At 37.6% G+C, this 19,727-nt stretch overlaps 4 protein-coding genes across 4 annotated transcripts; 3 read left to right on the top strand and 1 right to left on the bottom strand.

The window, feature by feature from the left end:
- LOC104769028 (cytochrome P450 86B1-like) lies at window positions 804-2,901 on the top strand. The gene is made up of 2 exons (XM_010493148.2): window positions 804-2,160; window positions 2,346-2,901. Exons 1-2 carry the CDS (start codon window positions 928-930, stop codon window positions 2,745-2,747), a joined length of 1,635 nt encoding a protein of 544 aa, XP_010491450.1. The 5' UTR covers window positions 804-927; the 3' UTR covers window positions 2,748-2,901.
- LOC104769027 (uncharacterized protein At5g23160-like) lies at window positions 4,867-6,203 on the top strand. Its single transcript, XM_010493147.2, has 2 exons — window positions 4,867-5,315; window positions 5,532-6,203. The coding sequence occupies exons 1-2, from the start codon at window positions 4,947-4,949 to the stop codon at window positions 5,949-5,951; spliced, it is 789 nt and encodes a 262-aa protein (XP_010491449.1). The 5' UTR covers window positions 4,867-4,946; the 3' UTR covers window positions 5,952-6,203.
- LOC104769026 (protein HUA2-LIKE 1-like) lies at window positions 8,163-16,192 on the top strand (the record flags this gene model as incomplete). Its single annotated transcript, XM_010493144.2, is given in 14 exon segments — window positions 8,163-8,337; window positions 8,709-8,785; window positions 8,977-10,989; window positions 11,073-11,583; window positions 11,790-11,898; window positions 12,080-12,192; window positions 12,272-12,459; window positions 12,630-13,528; window positions 13,633-13,722; window positions 13,825-13,902; window positions 14,019-14,197; window positions 14,632-14,723; window positions 14,999-15,067; window positions 15,203-16,192. Coding segments are annotated over 10 exon segments (4,182 nt in total). The 3' UTR covers window positions 13,896-13,902; window positions 14,019-14,197; window positions 14,632-14,723; window positions 14,999-15,067; window positions 15,203-16,192.
- Window positions 16,472-18,922, bottom strand: LOC104769025. Its single transcript, XM_010493143.2, has 3 exons — window positions 18,225-18,922; window positions 17,800-17,930; window positions 16,472-17,651 (listed from the first exon to the last, which is right to left on the bottom strand). The coding sequence occupies exons 1-3, from the start codon at window positions 18,549-18,551 to the stop codon at window positions 16,862-16,864; spliced, it is 1,248 nt and encodes a 415-aa protein (XP_010491445.1). The 5' UTR covers window positions 18,552-18,922; the 3' UTR covers window positions 16,472-16,861.

The following is a 19,727-nucleotide window of genomic DNA, read 5'->3' as shown; positions in this document are numbered from 1 at the left end:
CAGGCTTATTCTTGTTTAATTTATACCATATTCACTTTTTAATTGAGAACGTCCTGATCTTTAAAGGTAAATTATTAACTACGAAAGACATTAAAAAAATGTAATTGGCCTATTGATTTATTGATATAATCATTAAGAGGAGGGCCTGTATATAAGGTCGAAAATCCAAATTAACTATCAAAGGCCTATATTGGGAGGCCCATACGTTCTGAGCCCAAACTGTTCGAGGGAAAATTATAACTTTTTAAAAGATTTATCAAATTGTTCGAGGACAATAATCCGTAAATGACTCACCAGATAAAACTCATAAACCTAACATCAAACAACAACGGTTCACCGACACGTACGTACGTATGTAACAATGTAGTACTACCCAAAATATTATGTTTATTCAGATTACTGAAGATATTAATATTCCAGTGTCCACACGTATTTGCTGATAACAAGTGTTTGACGAAGTAAAGTGTAATATGTATAATAAATAAACAAGAACTTAGGTGATCCGTCACTACCCACTTGTGAACTTTCTTTTATCGACAATCCTCATATTCTAAAACCCTAATTTTAATTCGATTTTTTAAAAAAAAATCTTAATTCCCCCTCCAAAAAGGTTTGACCTACTAGAAAATGCCAAAAAAAAGAAAAAAAAAAAGCAAAACACGAGAATCAAGAGCCACATAAGTTAAAAAAGACCGTTAGAAAAGAACAACGAACTTTTATTAGCTCACCAAATCAAACCCAATATATTTCACATTGAGAGCCAAACACGAAACTTATGCGTCTTAAATTCATTCTTCTTTCATTTCATATTCTTCACCCACTAATTTTAACTAACAGTTTCATTATTTGCAATCTCTCTCTCTCTCTCTCTCTCTCTTCCTCTGCAAATTATACACACTGTTTCTTTTTGTTTCCCTCTTTTTCACTATGAACTCTAATTCTTCAGCTTATAATCTTACGACTACTGCAAGCCACCACGAGCCTCTGGTTTCCCAGAGGCTGTTATTCTTAAGAGACGTTCAGATTCTTGAGCTCTGTATTGCCCTTTTCGTGTTTGTCACGATACACTCTTTGCGCCAGAAGAAACATCAAGGGATGCCCGTTTGGCCGTTTCTTGGCATGCTTCCTTCGTTGATTCTTGCAGTACGAAGCAACATATATGAATGGTTATCTGATATTCTTATCAGCAGGAACGGGACTTTCCGGTTTAAAGGTCCTTGGTTTAGCACCCTCAACTGCGTCGTTACTTGTGATCCAAGAAACGTTGAGCATATTCTCAAGACCCGTTTCTCTATCTACCCTAAGGGTTCTTACTTCCGTGAGACCATGCGAGATCTACTCGGAGACGGGATTTTCAATGCCGATGAAGAAACGTGGCAACGGCAAAGGAAAACAGCAAGTGTCGAGTTCCATTCGGCTAAATTCAGACAACTAACAAGCCAATCATTGCACGAACTCGTTCATAATCGACTCTTGCCGGTTCTAGAAACTTCTGAAAAGATTGATCTTCAGGACGTTTTGTTAAGGCTAACGTTCGATAATGTATGTATGATTGCTTTCGGGGTAGATCCAGGTTGTCTTAGTCCAAACCTACCCGAAATTCCTTTCGCAAAAGCCTTTGAGGATGCAACAGAAGCAACAGCTGTGAGATTTGTGATGCCTGGTTTCGTGTGGAAGCTCATGAGGTCTCTTAACCTAGGAACAGAGAAGAATCTAAAGGAATCAATAAAAGGTGTGGATTATTTCGCTGAGGAAGTAATCAGGATGAGAAAGAAAGAGCTGTCTCTAGAGACCGAAACTGGGAAGAGATCTGATCTCTTAACTATTTTTATGGGTCTACGAGACGACAATGGAGAGAAATTTTCAGTTAAATTCTTGCGTGATATTTGTGTGAACTTCATACTTGCTGGGAGAGACACTTCCTCTGTGGCTCTAAGCTGGTTTTTCTGGCTAGTCGAGAAGAATCCGGAAGTGGAGGAGAAAATCATGGTGGAAATTTGCAAGATTCTTGAGCAGAGAGATGATCATGGAGATACAAAGAAGAACATGGAATATGAACCTGTTTTCAGACCAGAAGAGATCAAGAAAATGGACTATCTACAAGCTGCTTTGTCTGAAGCTCTCAGATTATATCCTTCAGTTCCAGTCGATCACAAAGAGGTACCTGCCCTGTTTCACTTAATTAGTTACTTGTCCCCAAAAATACCATTTTCTAGTATATCTAACTTTATAGTAGAGTGACTTGTTAAAGAACTTTGGTATGTTTGGTGTGGTTGGCTTACATAAATTTCTCTTTAATACTATTTCGGTTACCAATGAGTAAATAAAAGTATAATATTTTGTAGGTACTTGAAGACGATGTATTTCCAGATGGGACGAAACTAAAGAAAGGAGAAAAAGTTATATACGCAATATATGCAATGGCGCGTATGGAAACGATTTGGGGGAAAGACTGTTGTGAGTTCAAGCCAGAAAGGTGGTTAAGAGACGGCAGGTACACGAGTGAGTCAGCTTATAAGTTCACGGCCTTCAATGGTGGTCCGCGGCTCTGTCTAGGCAAGGATTTTGCGTATTACCAAATGAAATATGTGGCTGCCACGATTATTTACCGCTATAGGGTTAGGGTTGATGTGAAGGCTGGTCATAAGGTTGAGCCAAAGATGGCTTTAACTATGTACATGAAGCATGGCTTGAAGGTGAATATGGTCAAGAGGAGTGCCTCTGAGATAGACCACTACTACTGCTGATGCCCATATGAAGGGTACAATTGTTGTATAGTGTTTAGTGATTCAAGGTTTTGAGTTTGAGATTTATGAATTGTAACAAGTGATTGTTGTTTTTTTGGGTGATTTTGATTGGTAGTTGTATGCACTATATTAATTCTACGGTTTTTTTATTTATAATTAATTACATTGTATTCTGCAAAACGAGTCCTTACTTTAATCATTTTTATGGGATTTCGTATGTTTCAGAGCCGATCTTGAATGAGATTAATGAACTATGACTTTTGCAAAGAAAAAAAAAAACACATAAATTCGAATGGGTCATATAGAAAACAGCTAAACGAAGATGTCCAACGTAGAAGTTGGAACGTGGACACTACGATACTTATATTCTTCTATCAAACTTTTACTTTGGTTTATTTTATTGATTAAACTAATCATTTTATCAAGAGGAATCAATCTTTTTTCGTTCAAATCTTTCCACCGTGTTGAATAACGTGGTTCGTCATTGTAGAAGTTTTTGTTCATAAATCATAACGTATGAATTGGTGATGAACGCGTAATGAAGACCAACTTTGTTTTTGTCACTATTCTTAGAAAATTATGACATAATATAATAATTATAGTATTTTTGAGAATAACACAATATAAATATTAGTATGTGTACTTGATCATATAATTCTATATTTTCAGCAATAATAAAGCTCATTTAACATGGGACTGACTATATTTAGCATCTCTATTCAACATGTGTTATGTTTACTATACTATTTGTTTCATGAAGTCTATGTGATCAAAGATGTACGAGGGCAAAAAAAAGCGACAAACTGGACCAACCAGATACTGAGAAAAGAATCTCAGAAACTGGACCAACACAATAATATAGAAACTCATAATTTTTTGAAACAGAGCACTTTCAGTCAAACCATCCAAAAACTTGTTTTAGTCATAATAAACTCTTTTGCGCCACATGTGATTGCAGCCGACTGTTCTGTGCCACACTTTGTGATATATGAATATATATCAATTTAAGGCCATATTGAAGCTGTGTGAGTATTTGTATAGCAACTTTTCGAGAACAAGATTACTAAAATGACTGTGGTCTTCACGAAACCTTGGACAAAACCACGAGTCGTCCATCATTTGTATTTGAAGGAATCATTTGGACTTGTTTATCTTTCGTTATAGTGATTACATAGGTGATTTGTTTCTTATGTGTTTTTTTATATGTTTTTCTATGTTTGTGAAAACAGTCAAGTTCTACTTTTCTTTCTTTGTCATGTACACAGCATTCGTTTCAGTATCCCAACATCATTCATTAACATTTAGTATTGGTAGTTCAAGTGGTGTATATATATAGTGATTCATTCTTTGAATAACACAACTTTCAGTATTTCGAATTTATGTATCATAGGTGGAAAGGATCGATATTGATTTAATGATTTAGTCTAATTATAACATGTTTTAGTTTCCGGCGCAACAAAATTATTAACCAAAAGTATTGATCCATAGTTCGGGATCTTAGTGCATATGAGATGGTCCAGTGGGTGTTAAAAAAATTCCACAACATGTGGTAAAAAAATCCTTTTATGAGCAAAACCATTGATAGAAAAAATAATACTTTAATTTACTAGGCATCAACCTTTTTTTTTGTTTTTATCAACAAAAAAGAATATAAATTACATTAAACAAACCAATTAGAGGAAATGTTGTTTAGTAGGCATTAACATTCAAGATAATCAAATTTAAAATATCATCAAAGTAAAATAAAGAAGTAAGAAAATATAGATGATGAATTACTTCTGACAGATATTCTCTCATATATGATTTTACAAAATTGACACATCTAAATGAATATCTATAATCTTCACTTAATTACTTTTGCCAAAAAAACTCCATAATTGACACCTAAATCTAGAGTTATTTTTTTTTATCTTTCCCTTCTATCTTATCTTGTAAGAATTTCTAATACTTTTGTTTTGGATACAACTTGTTGTAACTTAGTCCCGTCCCAGTTTTCTTAATAATTTTATGTTCCCTCACTTTGATATTTCCGTTGATTCTTCGAAATGTGTCAACACACTGATAGATAAAATATTGTTTTAATTAAATTAAAATAAATCAAAGAAGAGAAGATAAAATCCAACCGCTCCGAGCGATATTTCAAAGTCTTCGCACGAAACGCAACATTATTTCTCTTTCTTTCAACAATCCGACTGCAAAATGGCGAAAACAGAGAAGAGAGTCCGAGAAAGATCACTCGGATCTTCTTCGTCTTTCCTCGGCTGTTTCGGGTTTTCTCGGAAAATACACTCCGACAAGCCGATGGTTGCGAAGGAAGACGGTGGTGAGAAGAAGATGAAGAAGAAGAATAAGAAGCGGATTAGTCGGTGGTTTTCATGTTCGAAGTTTCGCCTGAAGAACGGCGAGATCAAACCGTCGCCGATCGAGGAAACAGAGAAACCTACTTTGAAAGTCGTTGATGAAACTGATCATGATAAGCAAAAACCCCTATCGGTGGTGATACGTCGTACTACTGATCGTCAAAACATTCCGGTTGATGATAAGTCCGTCAATCAGGACACTACAGAGGTATCTTTCGTTGAATCATCTTTTATAAATTTTGAGACTTTTCACTCTTTTTTGGGGTCTACAGTTGAAAAAAAACATTTTCAGAAAAATTAAATTTCTTTCATGACCAATATGATTGTCTTTTTGTTCTTCTTGATTAAATTTGCGGACGTTATTCATATTTTCCGCTGTGACATTAAATCATTTCTTGGTTTTGTTCGTTTTTTTTTTTCGAAGGACTCAAAAGACAAAACACTCGACCGATCAAAATCCATGGAACCGTTGGGTTCGTTTAAAGAAGACACGTGTCCGGAGCGGGTGTGTACTTCAAAACGTTACGAGAAACCCGACTTGAAACCAACTCGGGTGAAACACAACGGGTCAAGGGTCGATAAGTTTGACCCGGTCATAGGGATATCGGTTATTATATTGACGTTGATGATTATGCTGGTTTGGGGTCGGCTTTGTGCGATTCTTTGTACATCCGCTTGGTGTTACGTTCTACCTCGTGTCAGAGACGCAGCCGCGTTAGCCAAACGCAAACGCAACGGTAGCGACGGTTCTGCTTTTGTGTCGGATTTGAATTCCGAGTCGTATAAAAGAAAAGTCGTTTTGGACGGGTTTCTTGGACGGCCAAATCGCGTTTCGTTCTCATGATGACGATCTCTCTTTTTTTTTTTTTTTTTTTTTTTTTTTTTTTTTTTNATGGTTTGGTCATATTTTTTTCTTGTTATAAAATCAGGGACAAACAGTGTTTCTGTTTAATAACGATGATTGATCGATTGTGAATCGATACATAAGTATAATAAATTGTCTTGTGTATTTTTAGAGGTCAATATTGAGCAGCTAATTATTTTGTTGTATTGTAGTCTATGAACTTTCTTGGTCTTACCATATTTGGATTGGCTTTTGATTGAGTATCCAGTGATGTGATTGTGATATGAATCATGGAACACGTGAAGGAGTTTTTCTTTATGGGTCCATTAGTTTTTGTTACAAGTAAATGAGGGTTTCTCTTTAACTATATAAAAAAAAAAGTAATAAGGGCTTCTTTCTCTATGAACTAGTTGTCGATAAATTTAGGAATTTGGAAGTCGATTTATAGTTGGAAACCTGAAAGTCCAACTAGTATATTTTTTTTTTTTTTGTGGGAGGAGAATATTTGAAGACTGAGAAATGAGAATGATACTCGTGTTTGTTAGTTGTTACTTTGGTCTACTGTAAGTCTGTAATACTTAAGAAATTCAAAAGCACTTTCTATATACTCCGTAATGGTGATATACAATTAGACAAATAGGAACGAGAGATCGCTATATACAGTATATACGCCTCTTCTTTAATTTTGCTTATGTAATCTAATGTAGGCATCCTCAATTGTTTAAATTGATAACACACAAACCAATGTTTAAATTGTTGTTAACGTACATCTCTACACGTCTGTTAGTCGGTTGAAATTTCAACCAGAGAATCTTTTACTCTTAAATCTTAATAAATGAAAATTCTGTAACGTGTTTTATGATCCAATATCTTTAATTAACAGTATTGTAGTCTGTAGCAAACTTGAATCTGATGACACATATATATGATGATCTCACCAATCTAATTGCAGAATCACTCGATCGGTGCAGCACGAATAACGTTAGTTGTGTGTTTTTAATACTATATTACTTGTTCTTTGGTGCGCACGTTTTATCTTCGAGCAATATATAGAAGAACAAGTCAGAACGATGGTGACATATAGTCAGACAACTTCTAAAAACTCTAATATATCATGGGACCCAAATTCCAGTCTTCTCCCATCTGTGTTGACCAAAACGAAAGACTCATGCTCTAAATAATGAGATAACGAGCCACTACCTCAGTTCCCTAACTTACTTAATCATGATTGGTGATTGACTGAGAAGAACATATTGGGTTTTATATGTATCAAATACTTATATTGCATTTAGTTTTTTGGTTTCCTATCGCTTGCATTTGAAGGTTTTTCTCCGGTATACATAAAAAATCACAAGATCAAACATGACAAAACGTCAGCCAACGTCGCTATTAGATATATATATATATATAAAACCTAGCTGAAAAATATGCAATTGAAACCAAAATTTTGGGATACTTTGTATGGTTAAATGGTTATATTAGTCTTATAGAAGTAGTTTCCAAACCCGCTTATTTAAATTTCAAGAAAGAGAAGTAAGGAAGACATAGTATAAAACAAGAGAGAGCTTGTGTTGTGTTGTGTTGTGTTGTAGTTGTAGTTCCAATTGGGGAGGGAAACCCAAATAAATAAATAGCACCTGATGCACTAATTTTGAAGCTCCTAGTAAATAACGGAAATAACAGTGAGGTTAATATTATTAAGCTACCAGTAACAAATGGAAATTCACAATTTCTTTCTCAATTTAACGGCCCAACTAGATCATATTGGGTTTTAGGTTATGAGAAGCCCATCTAGAAGTTGTGAGAGAGATAAAGCATCCGAAAGCCGCCGTAATACGGCGGAATGAAACTAGCCGGCCGGGACTCAACCGACGGCGTCGATTCATCAAAACATATAAACAAAAACAAATAAGAAAAAAAGGAAAAAAACGAATGAACTGCTCAAAAACGTATACTGATAATTAAAAAAAAAAAAAAAATAGTGGAAAAGGGGAGGAGAGAGTAAAAACGCGGCGACGAGAGAGTAAAACCCAGTTTCTCTGTTGCGTCATCTCTCCGGCGAAAGCTTTCTAGTGCCCTAAATCCCCATCGTCGCTCTTTCTCAATCTCTCTTTCTCCACTGATTCAATCTCACTCGTTTCCCTCGCCATTGCTCGTTACGGGGTGAAGCCCTAGCTATTTCGTTTTTCTCAACGGTGAAGAAGAGTTGGAATTGGTGATTCTGTTCGGTGTTTCTATCTGAGTTGAAGATTAGGGTTTGTAGCCAGTTTCGCCGATGGCTCCTGGGCGTAAAAGAGGAGCGAACAAAGCCTTGGCCATTGGTGAGCTGAGATTGGGTGATCTCGTTCTTGCTAAAATCAAAGGCTTCCCTGCTTGGCCTGCTAAGGTTTGTGTCTTGCTCCCTCTCTCCCTCTCTCTCTCTCTCTCGGTGTTGATGCTTCGTGACGTTTTGATTCATGATCATGGTTTTTTCTTTGTTAAGTTTGGCTCGCCACATACACTTAACGATCTGTTTTCAAATCTCTCACCTTAGTAGGCTTTCATAACGAGGCTGGTTTGTAATATGCCAAAAGTAATCTCTTTTTTTGTGCTGAAGTTTGAAGGCCAGTAGTATAATCCTCTAGCTTATTGTTATGTTTATCTGTTATGTTCATAGCATTGTATTTGTTTGAAGTGCTGTTAACACTGGTTGAGCTGTGTGTGATTGTGCAGTGTTGACTTAATTTCTCCTGTGAACTAAATGGTTTTCATTTTCAGATCAGCCGGCCCGAAGATTGGAAACAGGTTCCAGACCCAAAGAAACACTTTGTTTATTTCTTCGGAACAAAAGAAATGTAAGCCGGCCTCTTTTGTGTTTACTGATTGTTGCGGGATGTATCTTATCATAAAATGCATATAAATATAGAATGTTATATGCATCTTTTTTGCTAGTCAATACGTCCTGTTGCTGTGATTCTTTGTTTTTTGAGTGTGAATTTGTGTTCTCAATATGAGTTGTTGACCAAGTTATCTTCCTGTAATGCAGTGGTTTTGTTACGCCAGCTGATATTCAAGTCTTCACTACCGAGGCGAAGGATAAATTATTACAAAAATGTAAAGGTAAAACAGTCAAGTACTTTGCACAAGCCGTAGAGGAAATCTCCGCTGCATTTGAAGAGTCGCAGAATCACAAGTCAGATATATTGGATCCAGCTGGTCATGATGGAAAATCTGATAAGTTTGATTCTAGGTCTGACCCTTGTCTCGGTAATTTAGTTGAGGATAATGGTGCAGAGACAAAGCCTGACTTAGGAGAGCAAGATTCATTGAAATCAAATGACAGAACCACATCCCAGAGTAGTGAGCCGGTGGAGCATGGATCTCTTGACCCTATCTTAAAGGTAGCAGATTCTAGGGATAAAATTGACGGTGTCACTTGCACTGACCATGGAAAGAATTCGGCCAATGGTCAGAGGATAATCAAGAAGACAGCTGGTGACACGAACAAAAGAAGTAAAGATAAGGTTCATAGAGCCAAACGTGTGCCTGATAATCAAGCGGCTACTGACAGTCATCTCCGAGGTCAGAAATTAAAGGGCAACAAAAAGGGACAAGAGCATGGCAGTAAAATAGAATCTTGTGACAATAAGGTGGTTTTGGATGTGAAAATCGCTAGTTCTAAAAAGCCGAAAGAGTTGCTGAAAGAGAAACCTATCGCCCGAGTCTCTGAGATTTTAGAGAAGAAAAAAAAGTTTGAAAGTGAAATAGGAAAGTCTGCATCAGGAGCAGATGATAGTGAACGTGCTGTTAAAAGGCCACGGTCTGAAGATGCGAAGGATCAAAAACAATGTAAGAGAAAACGTCTTCTTCCTGTTGGTGAAGGCAAGGCTGATGGAAAAAATCAAATTGATAAGGAAGCAGTCGCTTGTACGAAGCGCCGCAAAGAGACAGTGGAGCACACAAGTGTTTCCTCTTTTTCTGGGCCTCTCAATAAAGAGGGGACAAATCATCCTGAACAGAAGATGAAGTTATCTTCTGATAGCGATGTGAAGGTTCCAGCTGCTCAGCTGCCGAAGAGACGAAGGGCGGTTTGTATCTATGACGATGATGATGATGATGAAGACCCAAAGACTCCAGTTCATGGAGGGTATACCAATGTTGTCAAAGCTAAATTAGCTTCTACGGATGGTCCTAAAAGGAGTAAACATCCTGAACAGAAGATGAAGTTATCTTCTGATAGCGATGTGAAGGTTCCAGCTGCTCAGCTGCCGAAGAGAAGGAGGGCGGTTTGTATTTATGACGATGATGATGATAATGAACACCCAAAGACTCCAGTTCATGGAGGACATACCAATGTTCCCAAAGCTAAATTAGCTTCTTCGGATGGTCCTAAAAGTGCTTATGCATCCCATGATACTTCTATTAAAGCAAAGCTATTAGCTGGATCTGCAGACAGTGCAAAAAAAGGGAAAGTACATCTGTATCAACATAACAAGGATGCTTCACTAGCACTACCTGGCAGCATGGAGGGGTATAACTCACCTATGGGAAAACCAGTCAACGCGTTGCTCCCAAAGAATATCAAGCCGAACTTGAGTTCTCCTAAAAATTCCCATCAGTTGGTTTCATCTAAGAAACAGGTGACAGGAGAAAATAAAACTGCAAAAGTCTCTGGTTCAGGAATGCCAGATAGCGTGGAGGACCCTTCAAACAGCTCCTCTATAGGAAAACCATTGATCAAGCTGCCCCCACAGAATGTCAAGCAGATCTGTAGATCTCCTAATAAGTCCCCTCAGTTGCTATCAACTATGGAGCAGGTGGCAGGACAGAATAAAGTTGCGAAAGTCTCTGGTGTGGGGATCCCCAAAAAATGCCAAGGTGATTCATCCAAGGACGCAATGGCTGGTTCAGATATATTAAGCTCTTCTCATTCAAAGACAAAAAATCAGAGAAGCAAACCAGCTTTGGAAGAAAACCCAACAGGCACTCCAAAAGTTGCAACTTGTCTGAACGATGTTGGAGTGTCAACAGGCAATTCTGTGAACTTGTCCGCTGACATGTATGTTTTTTTGTCTTTCCCTTTGTCATTGATATGTTCATATTTGCTTGGAGGTTAAAGTTTAATGTTTTTTGTTATCATAGGATTACGGGCAATCAAGAAAATGGAAGTGCCTCATTGATCAGTTCTCGGATGCCAGATTCTTCTTCATCTATGAAGCATCTAATTGCAGCTGCCCAAGAAAAAAGAAAACAAGCACATTCACATACTTCACCTCCTGTGAATATAGACCATAATTCCTTTACCATCGATCCAATGCAGACAAGTCAAAGCCCTTTCATAGTTCAGAATGTTTCATCTTCTGCTGGCGATGCGATGCTGATTGTTGCTCAGGAACCTCAAGAAGATTCTACTCCATCAATTCATGGCCACCAATCCCCATCAAGTAACCAAGCTTGGACTGAAGAGAAGGAAGAGAGAAGATTTAGTTCAGGGCATAGGTCGGTTGAGGGTTCACTAAGTGGTGACACTGAGGCTGCGATTTCTCGAGATACGTTTGAGGGAATGCTAGAGACCTTATCCAGAACTAAGGAAAGTATTGGACGTGCAACACGCATGGCAATTAATTGTGCCAAGTATGGGATTGCCAGTGAGGTGAGTTAAATAGTTACCTCAGGTCAACACTTTTCTTCTTTCTGTGGTTTCCTCTTTTTTAAGACCGCCAGCCAGAATTTCCTATGATAAACTTAGGAATAGACTGCAAATGAAGATTTAATAGAGTAATGTACCATTGCCAGCTGAAAATTCTTGGACAAAATTATTTACAGCGTTTGATGGGGTAATTTTATCGTGTTTTGTAGGTTGTGGAACTTCTCATTCGAAAGTTGGAAATTGAGCCTCATTTTCGTCGTAAAGTGGACTTGTTCTTTCTCGTTGATTCGATCACCCAATGTTCCCATAAACAAAAAGGTAAGCCTTCTCCTGAATGGATGCAGTATCTCTTTCCAAATTGTCAATTTTCTGAGGCGCTCGTGGTATTTTGTTTTTTAATTGTATTACTCTCTACAGTCAAAGAGAATTTCTTTGTTTATCTTCTGTATAACTGATAAGACTAAAGTGATCGTTCGTGATGCATATGAATCTTCTTTAGGTAATACAGGCGGTTCGTATATTCCTACTGTGCAGGCAGCCCTTCCACGCCTTCTAGGAGCTGCTGCTCCTCCAGGGACTGGTGCTCGTGAAAATCGTCATCAATGTCGCAAGGTTCTTTTACTTTTTGTTCGTTTCGAGGACAGTCTCATGATTTTGTTGTTCAGAGTCAGTGATCTCTTGCTCCTGCTAGGTATTGAGGTTGTGGCTTAAGAGGAAGATTTTCCCAGATTCTCTTTTACGTCGTTATATTGGTGATATTGGTGCTTCTGGTGATGATAAAACTGTTGGGTTTTCCCTACGACGTCCTTCTAGATCTGAGCGTTCTGTAGATGATCCTCTAAGGGACATGGAAGGGATGCTTGTTGACGAGTATGGGAGGTATGCATTATACTTATCTTGTTCTGTAGTTCAGCTTTCCAGATTTAATATATTTGATGGGCATGTAGAAGCTTAGTAGGAAATTTTTAGTCTGAATAATTGTTAGAGACAGTTTTATTGCTGTTCGGAAGAGTACTGTTAATTTATACGTTAACGAGTTTTTTCTGCAGCAATGCAAGTTTTCAGCTGGCAGGCTTATCTTCTCACAATTTTGGAGATGATGAAGAAGATGAGGATCTTCCAAGCACATCACATGAAGTTAAAAACACACATATGGAAGAACCAGTCCATGCGTTAGGCAAGTTAGAGGCACATGATAGTTCGAGTGATAAACCTCACTGTGTAGTAGATGTCAGTGGTGTTCGTGAAATGGAAGATGCGTCTTGTCAGCTGACAGATGACGAACCTTCGTATGTCTGTGGGATTGGAGCGAAGGAGGACTCACCGGCTGCAACCTATGCAACTGAGATCCCTCCTTTTCCAGCATGTTCTCCTTCGCTACCTCATGAATCGCCTACATCTCCCCCTCCTCTACCTCCTTCTCCACCACCGCTGTCTCCGCCTCCACCCCCGTCATCTCCACCGGAGCTGCCATTTGCGCCACCTCCCTCTGATCATTTTTTTACTCCACCACCCGCTCCATTTGCACTTCCACCGTCTTCACAATCTATAGCTCTAACTCGACCGTCAATGCCTAGCCATCCTTCATTACTAAATAAACCAGGATTCACTCACCCAGCACATGCATCATTGCAACATGAGTACCAGATATCTATGCAGCGGAACCAACAGCTTCGGCCGAGCAATACCTCTTTTCTACAGAGACCTGTGATTAGGAATCTTGCCCCAGCACCATCCAGCCATTTTTCGTTTCCAAGCCTTCAATCAGAACCCCAGCGTTCCTCCTTTCCTCATCCTTACCCTTTTCCTTCTCAGTCAGTTGATGGGCAGCGACATATGAATGAGGAAGCGTGGCGGATGTCTTCAAATGGACGTAATGCAGATACTCAAAATGGAGCCTGGATAAGTGGAAGAAATCCATTTCCAGGCTCTCTTACTGTTACAGACGGTATGCAGATGCGAGAAACCTTTGTTTTGTTAGTTTGTTTATGCTACTTCAGTAGGTTATGATTCTCCTTTAGTTGATATTGGTTGTTTTATTTGCAATGACAGGTTTCTTTCAGCCGCCTCCCGAAAGACCTTCAGGGACAATGAGCTATCAGTTTGCTGCTAATAACGTGCAAGGTGGCCCGACAATTACAGGTGAGGCGATTTAAATCAACTAATCTGCTTTAAGACGCTCAGAGATGCATTTGTGGAATCCTACACGTTTCCCTACAATAACGTTTTATTCTGCCATTCAAGGTCATGGTGCTTCGCAGATGCTTCCATCTCGGCCAGACGTACCTTTCACGGCTCGATGGAGGCCACCCTGAAGTTAAGGTAGACTACCTTTTGATTATTCGCTTACACTTTGATTAGCAAGCTGCTAGTGTCTCTTTTTTTTTTTTTTTTTCTTCTCTGTCTCTGATTTTCTATTTTTGGATTGTATCAAACAGTTCGAAATAGAGAACCTGCACTTTTCTTCCATAAAGGGATTTTTTGGCGGTATATTCACTTCCAGAGGCATCAAAACTCTGCAGACTATTGTCAGGATATTGCTATATGTTGTAATTGTTCCTGACAAATGTATCACCGGATCATATTCTTCACAGTATATGCCCTAGTTTCTAATTTGGTTAGTACTTCTGTTACTCAGATACTGTAATTAGGCCAATGACCATGCACAGTTTTGTCTAGTTAAACAATTGTCAAGCTTTTAAGTCCTAATATATCGGGTGCAATCTTTTTTCTGACAAGAACCATCTAACTCAAAACTTTCTTTACTGGCATTTGAGACACGATCTTAAAAATTGCACATTTTATAACGGTTGTGTCTGCACACAGAAGTAATTAGGTTCTAAGGTAGTCACTATTGTGAGAAGTTCCAATATTAGGTGCAAGTCTGTCAATTTGCTCTTAATAGTGGTTCCCTAAATGGAGACCTTTCTAGTGTTTCTTGTTGTCTGTGGGGAAAGTCACTTAGAAGTTTTCCTTCTAGACGATTCTTCTCAGCATTTTAAGTTTCTTGATTATTGTTCTTAACAAATGTCTGTTCTGTGCATAACCTAGGTGCTCTAGGCTGAATGCCTTAGCAGGAACGATGACGCATGCATTTCTCAACAACTGTGCACTGCTTATCTGAAGTTTGTTGAGGACTTGAGGTATCGGTTCCTCTTTTTTGTCTTGAAATATATATTTTTTTCATCTTTTAAACCAGACTTGTCTATGGCTGCTAGTTCAATCTATAAGGTTTCCAGCATTGTGGATTTATGATAATAACGGTAGAATTTGCTGTATGAATGATTTAGTTTCTTGATCGACATGGTCTCTATGTTGTCTACAGATCTCTTTGGTCTTTCTATATCTGGCATTCTAGTTTTGTATGTTGACTTCAACTCCGAGTACATTATCACTCAGCTGCGTTATCTCGTGCTAGGTTTTACACTTGAACCCGGAGTGGTGGAAATGGCGTCCTGTTTGGATCAAGTTTCGGCGTAAACTCGAGGTAAAGACTACTAGTCGTTAAATTGAGATGTTTCTTCAAAGTTTGATAACTGGCCCGGACTGACTGGGCTTTGGTCAGCGAGAGATATACGTCGCTCGGTGCGAGAATCTCACATTTGTTGCGTGGTTGTTTCAGGTTTTTTATTAGATTGTGTGGTGGAACCAGAGACTATCTAAGTGATTGGGATTAAATCAGACTTAGAAGCTTATGATTGGGTCTCTGAAGTCTGCAGGTTAGGTTTTCTTATGCATTCTCTCTTTGAAAGGTACAGTTTGTCAAAGATTCACCATTTAGTAAATACTTGTTTGAGCATTTTTTTTCTGGTTAGAATTATATTTTCAATAAAAAAGCATTGAGCTGGAAATGAAACATGAGCCTACAGAAAATGGAAGAACGGAATCTTTTATAGATCACGTCTAGTGAATATTAAGGCATGAGTATTTTAAAATTCTGTGTTCATAAAATAGCAACGAAGAGTCGAAACCGGTTAAAGCGCATGTGAAACGATCTACTAGAATATTCTAGAATTGAGAAGATCTAGCTCATCTCACTGTCATACAAGACTACGGGACTTTGATTAAGTGATTTCAATAAATAATGTTTTTCTACATGAAGTGAAAATTAGATTTGCCAAAACTGTCTAATTCTGAGCAAAAAGGTTCGAACTTATACACATATGTTGCAAGTTGTGCTATTAATATTTTTTACAGCAACAGCAAAAATCACCGATCGCTTCTACCGCCAACATGTTACACAATCCTTTTCACACTGACTCGGCCATCACAAAAGAATGTCGGTAAGTGTAAAGTGGTTGTGCTGGTGTGACGCGTTGGTAGCAGTAGTAATGGCGATAGCATGAGCGATGACAGTGATGAAGTCGTAAGCGGCGATGGAAAAAAAAAAGCATTGGTTGTGCCAGCCAGAAGCAGCAGTGACGGAACAGTGTCTACTTTTGTATCATGACCTTTTTTGATATAATATGAAGTCGATGATTCAAGTCTGGTTAGATGTTACATTTTATATAACACTTGCAAATTTTTATGTACATTAGTTTGTTGTTTACGCTTTGTAATTTATTGTTAATTGCTGAGATAATTTGATAAGTTAGATTTACTCGCAAAAAAACTGGCACATATTGATTTAAAATTCAGTCTAAAATAATTAGTTTTCACTTTCTTTTCGCTCGTTTCTATTGATTCATTCCAGGGTTTACATAACGGTGTGGCTAACACGTTGACACTGTGCTTTCGACAAAACAACCCCGGCTACGTCTGGAAAGCATTATTCAATAACACATATGAGAGAACTTTATAATTAAAATACGCAGAAAAGACGCTTTCAGCTTGGCTCAATCCGAGTTACGGTTGAATAAACCATAAAAGACGAACATACAGAGAGACAGCCTTTGCACTTTAATAAAAGCATTATTAAATAAATGCATGAAAATACAATTTAGTATGTGTGACAAATGTATCATGAAATAAAAAGATTTTTAACTACGCTAAGGATATTGTCGTCGATACAATACAACCCCCACCCAGAAAATGGTACAGCATAACTTTTATAACTTACAAAAAAAAAAAAACCCAATCATTACATCATCAGAAGCTTCTTCCTTCTTTATAAATTTCAATTTTGGAAGTTTTTTTTTTTCTTCCTTCCTTCAAATTTTCTCTAATCTCTCTTTACTTGTATTTACTCGGCATTAAGCTAAAATAGCTTCTTTTGCAATTGATTCGTATAGTCCCCCAAAAAAAAGAATAAGGCAGTTAAATAACGATAAACTGACCTTTTTTAGTCCAGAGCCGTTTTGTTTCTCCGACCTGTTAAAGGCTTTGGTAATCCATCAAAGATTGAGCTTGTTATAGCCGCTGGTGTAAGCAAATCAGGTTTTAAGCTCCATTTTGAAGTTGGCCACAGAGACAACGAACCGTTACTGCTGTTACCGTCTGGATCTTGTAGACTCGAAGCACTCGAAGATTTTCTTACACTGCTAAAGCTGTCTGAAACTGGAGCATCCATCAAGTTGATTGCTACCGGACTGAAATTACTGTTCTCATATTCTGCTAGATTGGTTCTGCTTGAAGCTTTTGATCTCAAAGCTAAGCCTTTTCCAGCTATTGATAAAAACCCGCCATTGCTGCTACCGTTCTCTTCTTTCAACACAAGCTCTGGAGTCCGGGATGTAAAGTCGGCTTCAGATTTTTGGCGTCTCCTCATAAACAACTTGTCGGAGTTCTGTTCTTGAGAGTTATTCTCCGGTGATTGGTTAACCTCTTCGATAAGTGCATTGACCAAGCTTCTAGATTTCCTATGGTGATTCAAGGGAGCATTTGTGGACGGGAAAGGTCTGAGATATTGATTATTATGACGAGAAGTTTCGGTCTTGTAATTTCCCATCTCGAAACATCCTCCATCAGAGACTGTTCTGTCTGCTGGTTTTAGCCCGTAATAACCTTGCAGTGAGTACATGGCTGGAGAGACTTTCTTCTCAGATGATTTCAATCTCAGAGACTGAAACGAATCAAAGACGTCCTCGTTGCTATGGTTTGGTGATTCCGGTTCGTGGCATGAACACCCCTCTCTACAAACAAGATTCCATGTATTAAAACCATATACAAAACCGCAGGATTACATGATAATGAGAATAGACAGCTTCAGTCCAACACAAACAAGGCTATTTTGCTAGCTCGCAGATCAAAAGCATGTCTAAAGAGGATATAAAATAGTACCCATGGTGTAAGGAGCCATTAGACAAACAAGGAGAAGGAGGATGTCTCCCAGGTAAAGGAATATGAAGAGAGTTGAGAGCAAACATTTGAAGATCAGTAACAAGATTATTCATCTTTTTCACATCTGCAACCTGAAATTAGAGAAAGTTAAGAAAAAAAAAAAAACAATTAGGAATAAACAATACATACAGCTTCAAAAGCATTACAAGCAAAGCTCTCTCTCTGACAAATAACTTTTTCCTCTCATGTGTTCTTCATCATCATCATCATACCTCAATTCCCAAAAAAAAAAAAAAAAAACCTTTACACAAGTATCCATAAAATTCTGAACTTTTTATATCTCTCTAATTAAAATACAGTTGTATGTCAATTTTACACAAACAACCTTAAACCTAATTTTCAGCTGGGAGAATGTTTTAATTTACCTCAACACCGTATTTAATAGCAATGCCGGCGAGAGTATCGTACTTGGAGACGCGGTGTTCGATGTAACCACCACGGTCAGGGGAATTGGAACCATGAAATGGAGGTGAAGAGCTAGAAGGAGGAGGAGACGAGTTTGGAGACGGGATCCGGAGGATCTTCGATCTAGTAGGACTCTTGTCCTCACGTGAATTTGAATTCTCCAATCGATCTAAGAATCCTCCGTAACCATTATTATCATCTCTGAATTTTCCATTGCTATATTCAGGTGTCCCATTACGACTAGATAAAGAAGATGATGAACTCCTTCTCTCTCGATCCATATACATAATAATCTCTTCCCTACAAAATTACAATCCTACCTATTCTTCTTCTACACTAGATCTGATCAAAAAATTTATCATCAAGTAAAAGAAACGGTGAAGGAAGAGGAGAGATTCAAAAAAAAAGGGGAGAAAAAGTGAAAATTACAGGAAATGACGAAGAGACGATGATGAGAAGAGAGAGGTGAAAAGGGGAAAAAAAAAATTGGTGGACTAGAGAGTCGAGTTTTTTTTTTTTTGTTCCTCAGAGGATCGATGGTTGCTTAAGTTTTTTTTTCCCAGATTTTCCGGGAAAATAAAACGAAACGAGAGAGATCTCTCTGTGTCTGTGCTCCTCTCTCGTCGCAGCGGTGGAATTATACCGAAGATTTTATTTATTTAATGACCAATTAAAATTATGAGTTAGCAGAAGACTAAATCGGATTTGTAATTAATTAATTTGCATTATTAAGAGTATGCTGTGCAAATTAAACTGCTAATCGAGCTGAAGAAACAGTAAGAGTTTTTATTAAATTGACGACAACAAAAATAGGTGAAAATTATACTATTATTTAATAATTTACATATTTACAAAGATAAGGGTAAATAAACAGATCTTTATAAATCTATATAACAGGCACGTTATAAATACACACAGTAGCTTTGATATATATAAAAAAAATATATCAAATAAACAACTTTTTCTAGAAGAATAATTATAATAGTAATAACTAAAAGTGCTCAATTACTTTTTTTCAAAAAAAATAAAATAAAAAAATATGTAATCGTGAGATTCTGGTCACGTAAAAGAAAAATTATCTGGTTACTTAAAAATTAGCTTAGTTACTAGTTACTACTACTAGATGTATATTAACAGCTTTTAAAGTCAAAAGCCAAAGTGTGTGTGTTTGACAACAAATAACAAGTCCGTATAATGTCGGCGAGACAAAGAGAGTTGAAGAATCCCTTCTTATTATTACTTGCTGCCTAACCAAATAAACAATTGATACACATGTTGGTCTAATTGGACATCTAAATAAGAGTGATCCTCCTCTAGCAGTCTAGCTCTTGGCTGGTTAATTTATTGGTTTGACAAGAAACAAATCGGGTCAGTTTCTCCGGTTTGGATTGCTTCTGATATTTTATTGTCTGTGAACAAAAGTGTCTAGAATTCGATATCTTGCATTTTAGCACTATCAAGTT

The sequence above is a fragment of the Camelina sativa genome, chromosome 20, assembly GCF_000633955.1.
Source record: "Camelina sativa cultivar DH55 chromosome 20, Cs, whole genome shotgun sequence".
NCBI classification, from domain to species: domain Eukaryota; kingdom Viridiplantae; phylum Streptophyta; class Magnoliopsida; order Brassicales; family Brassicaceae; genus Camelina; species Camelina sativa.
This window is presented reverse-complemented; position numbering and strand designations above follow the sequence as displayed.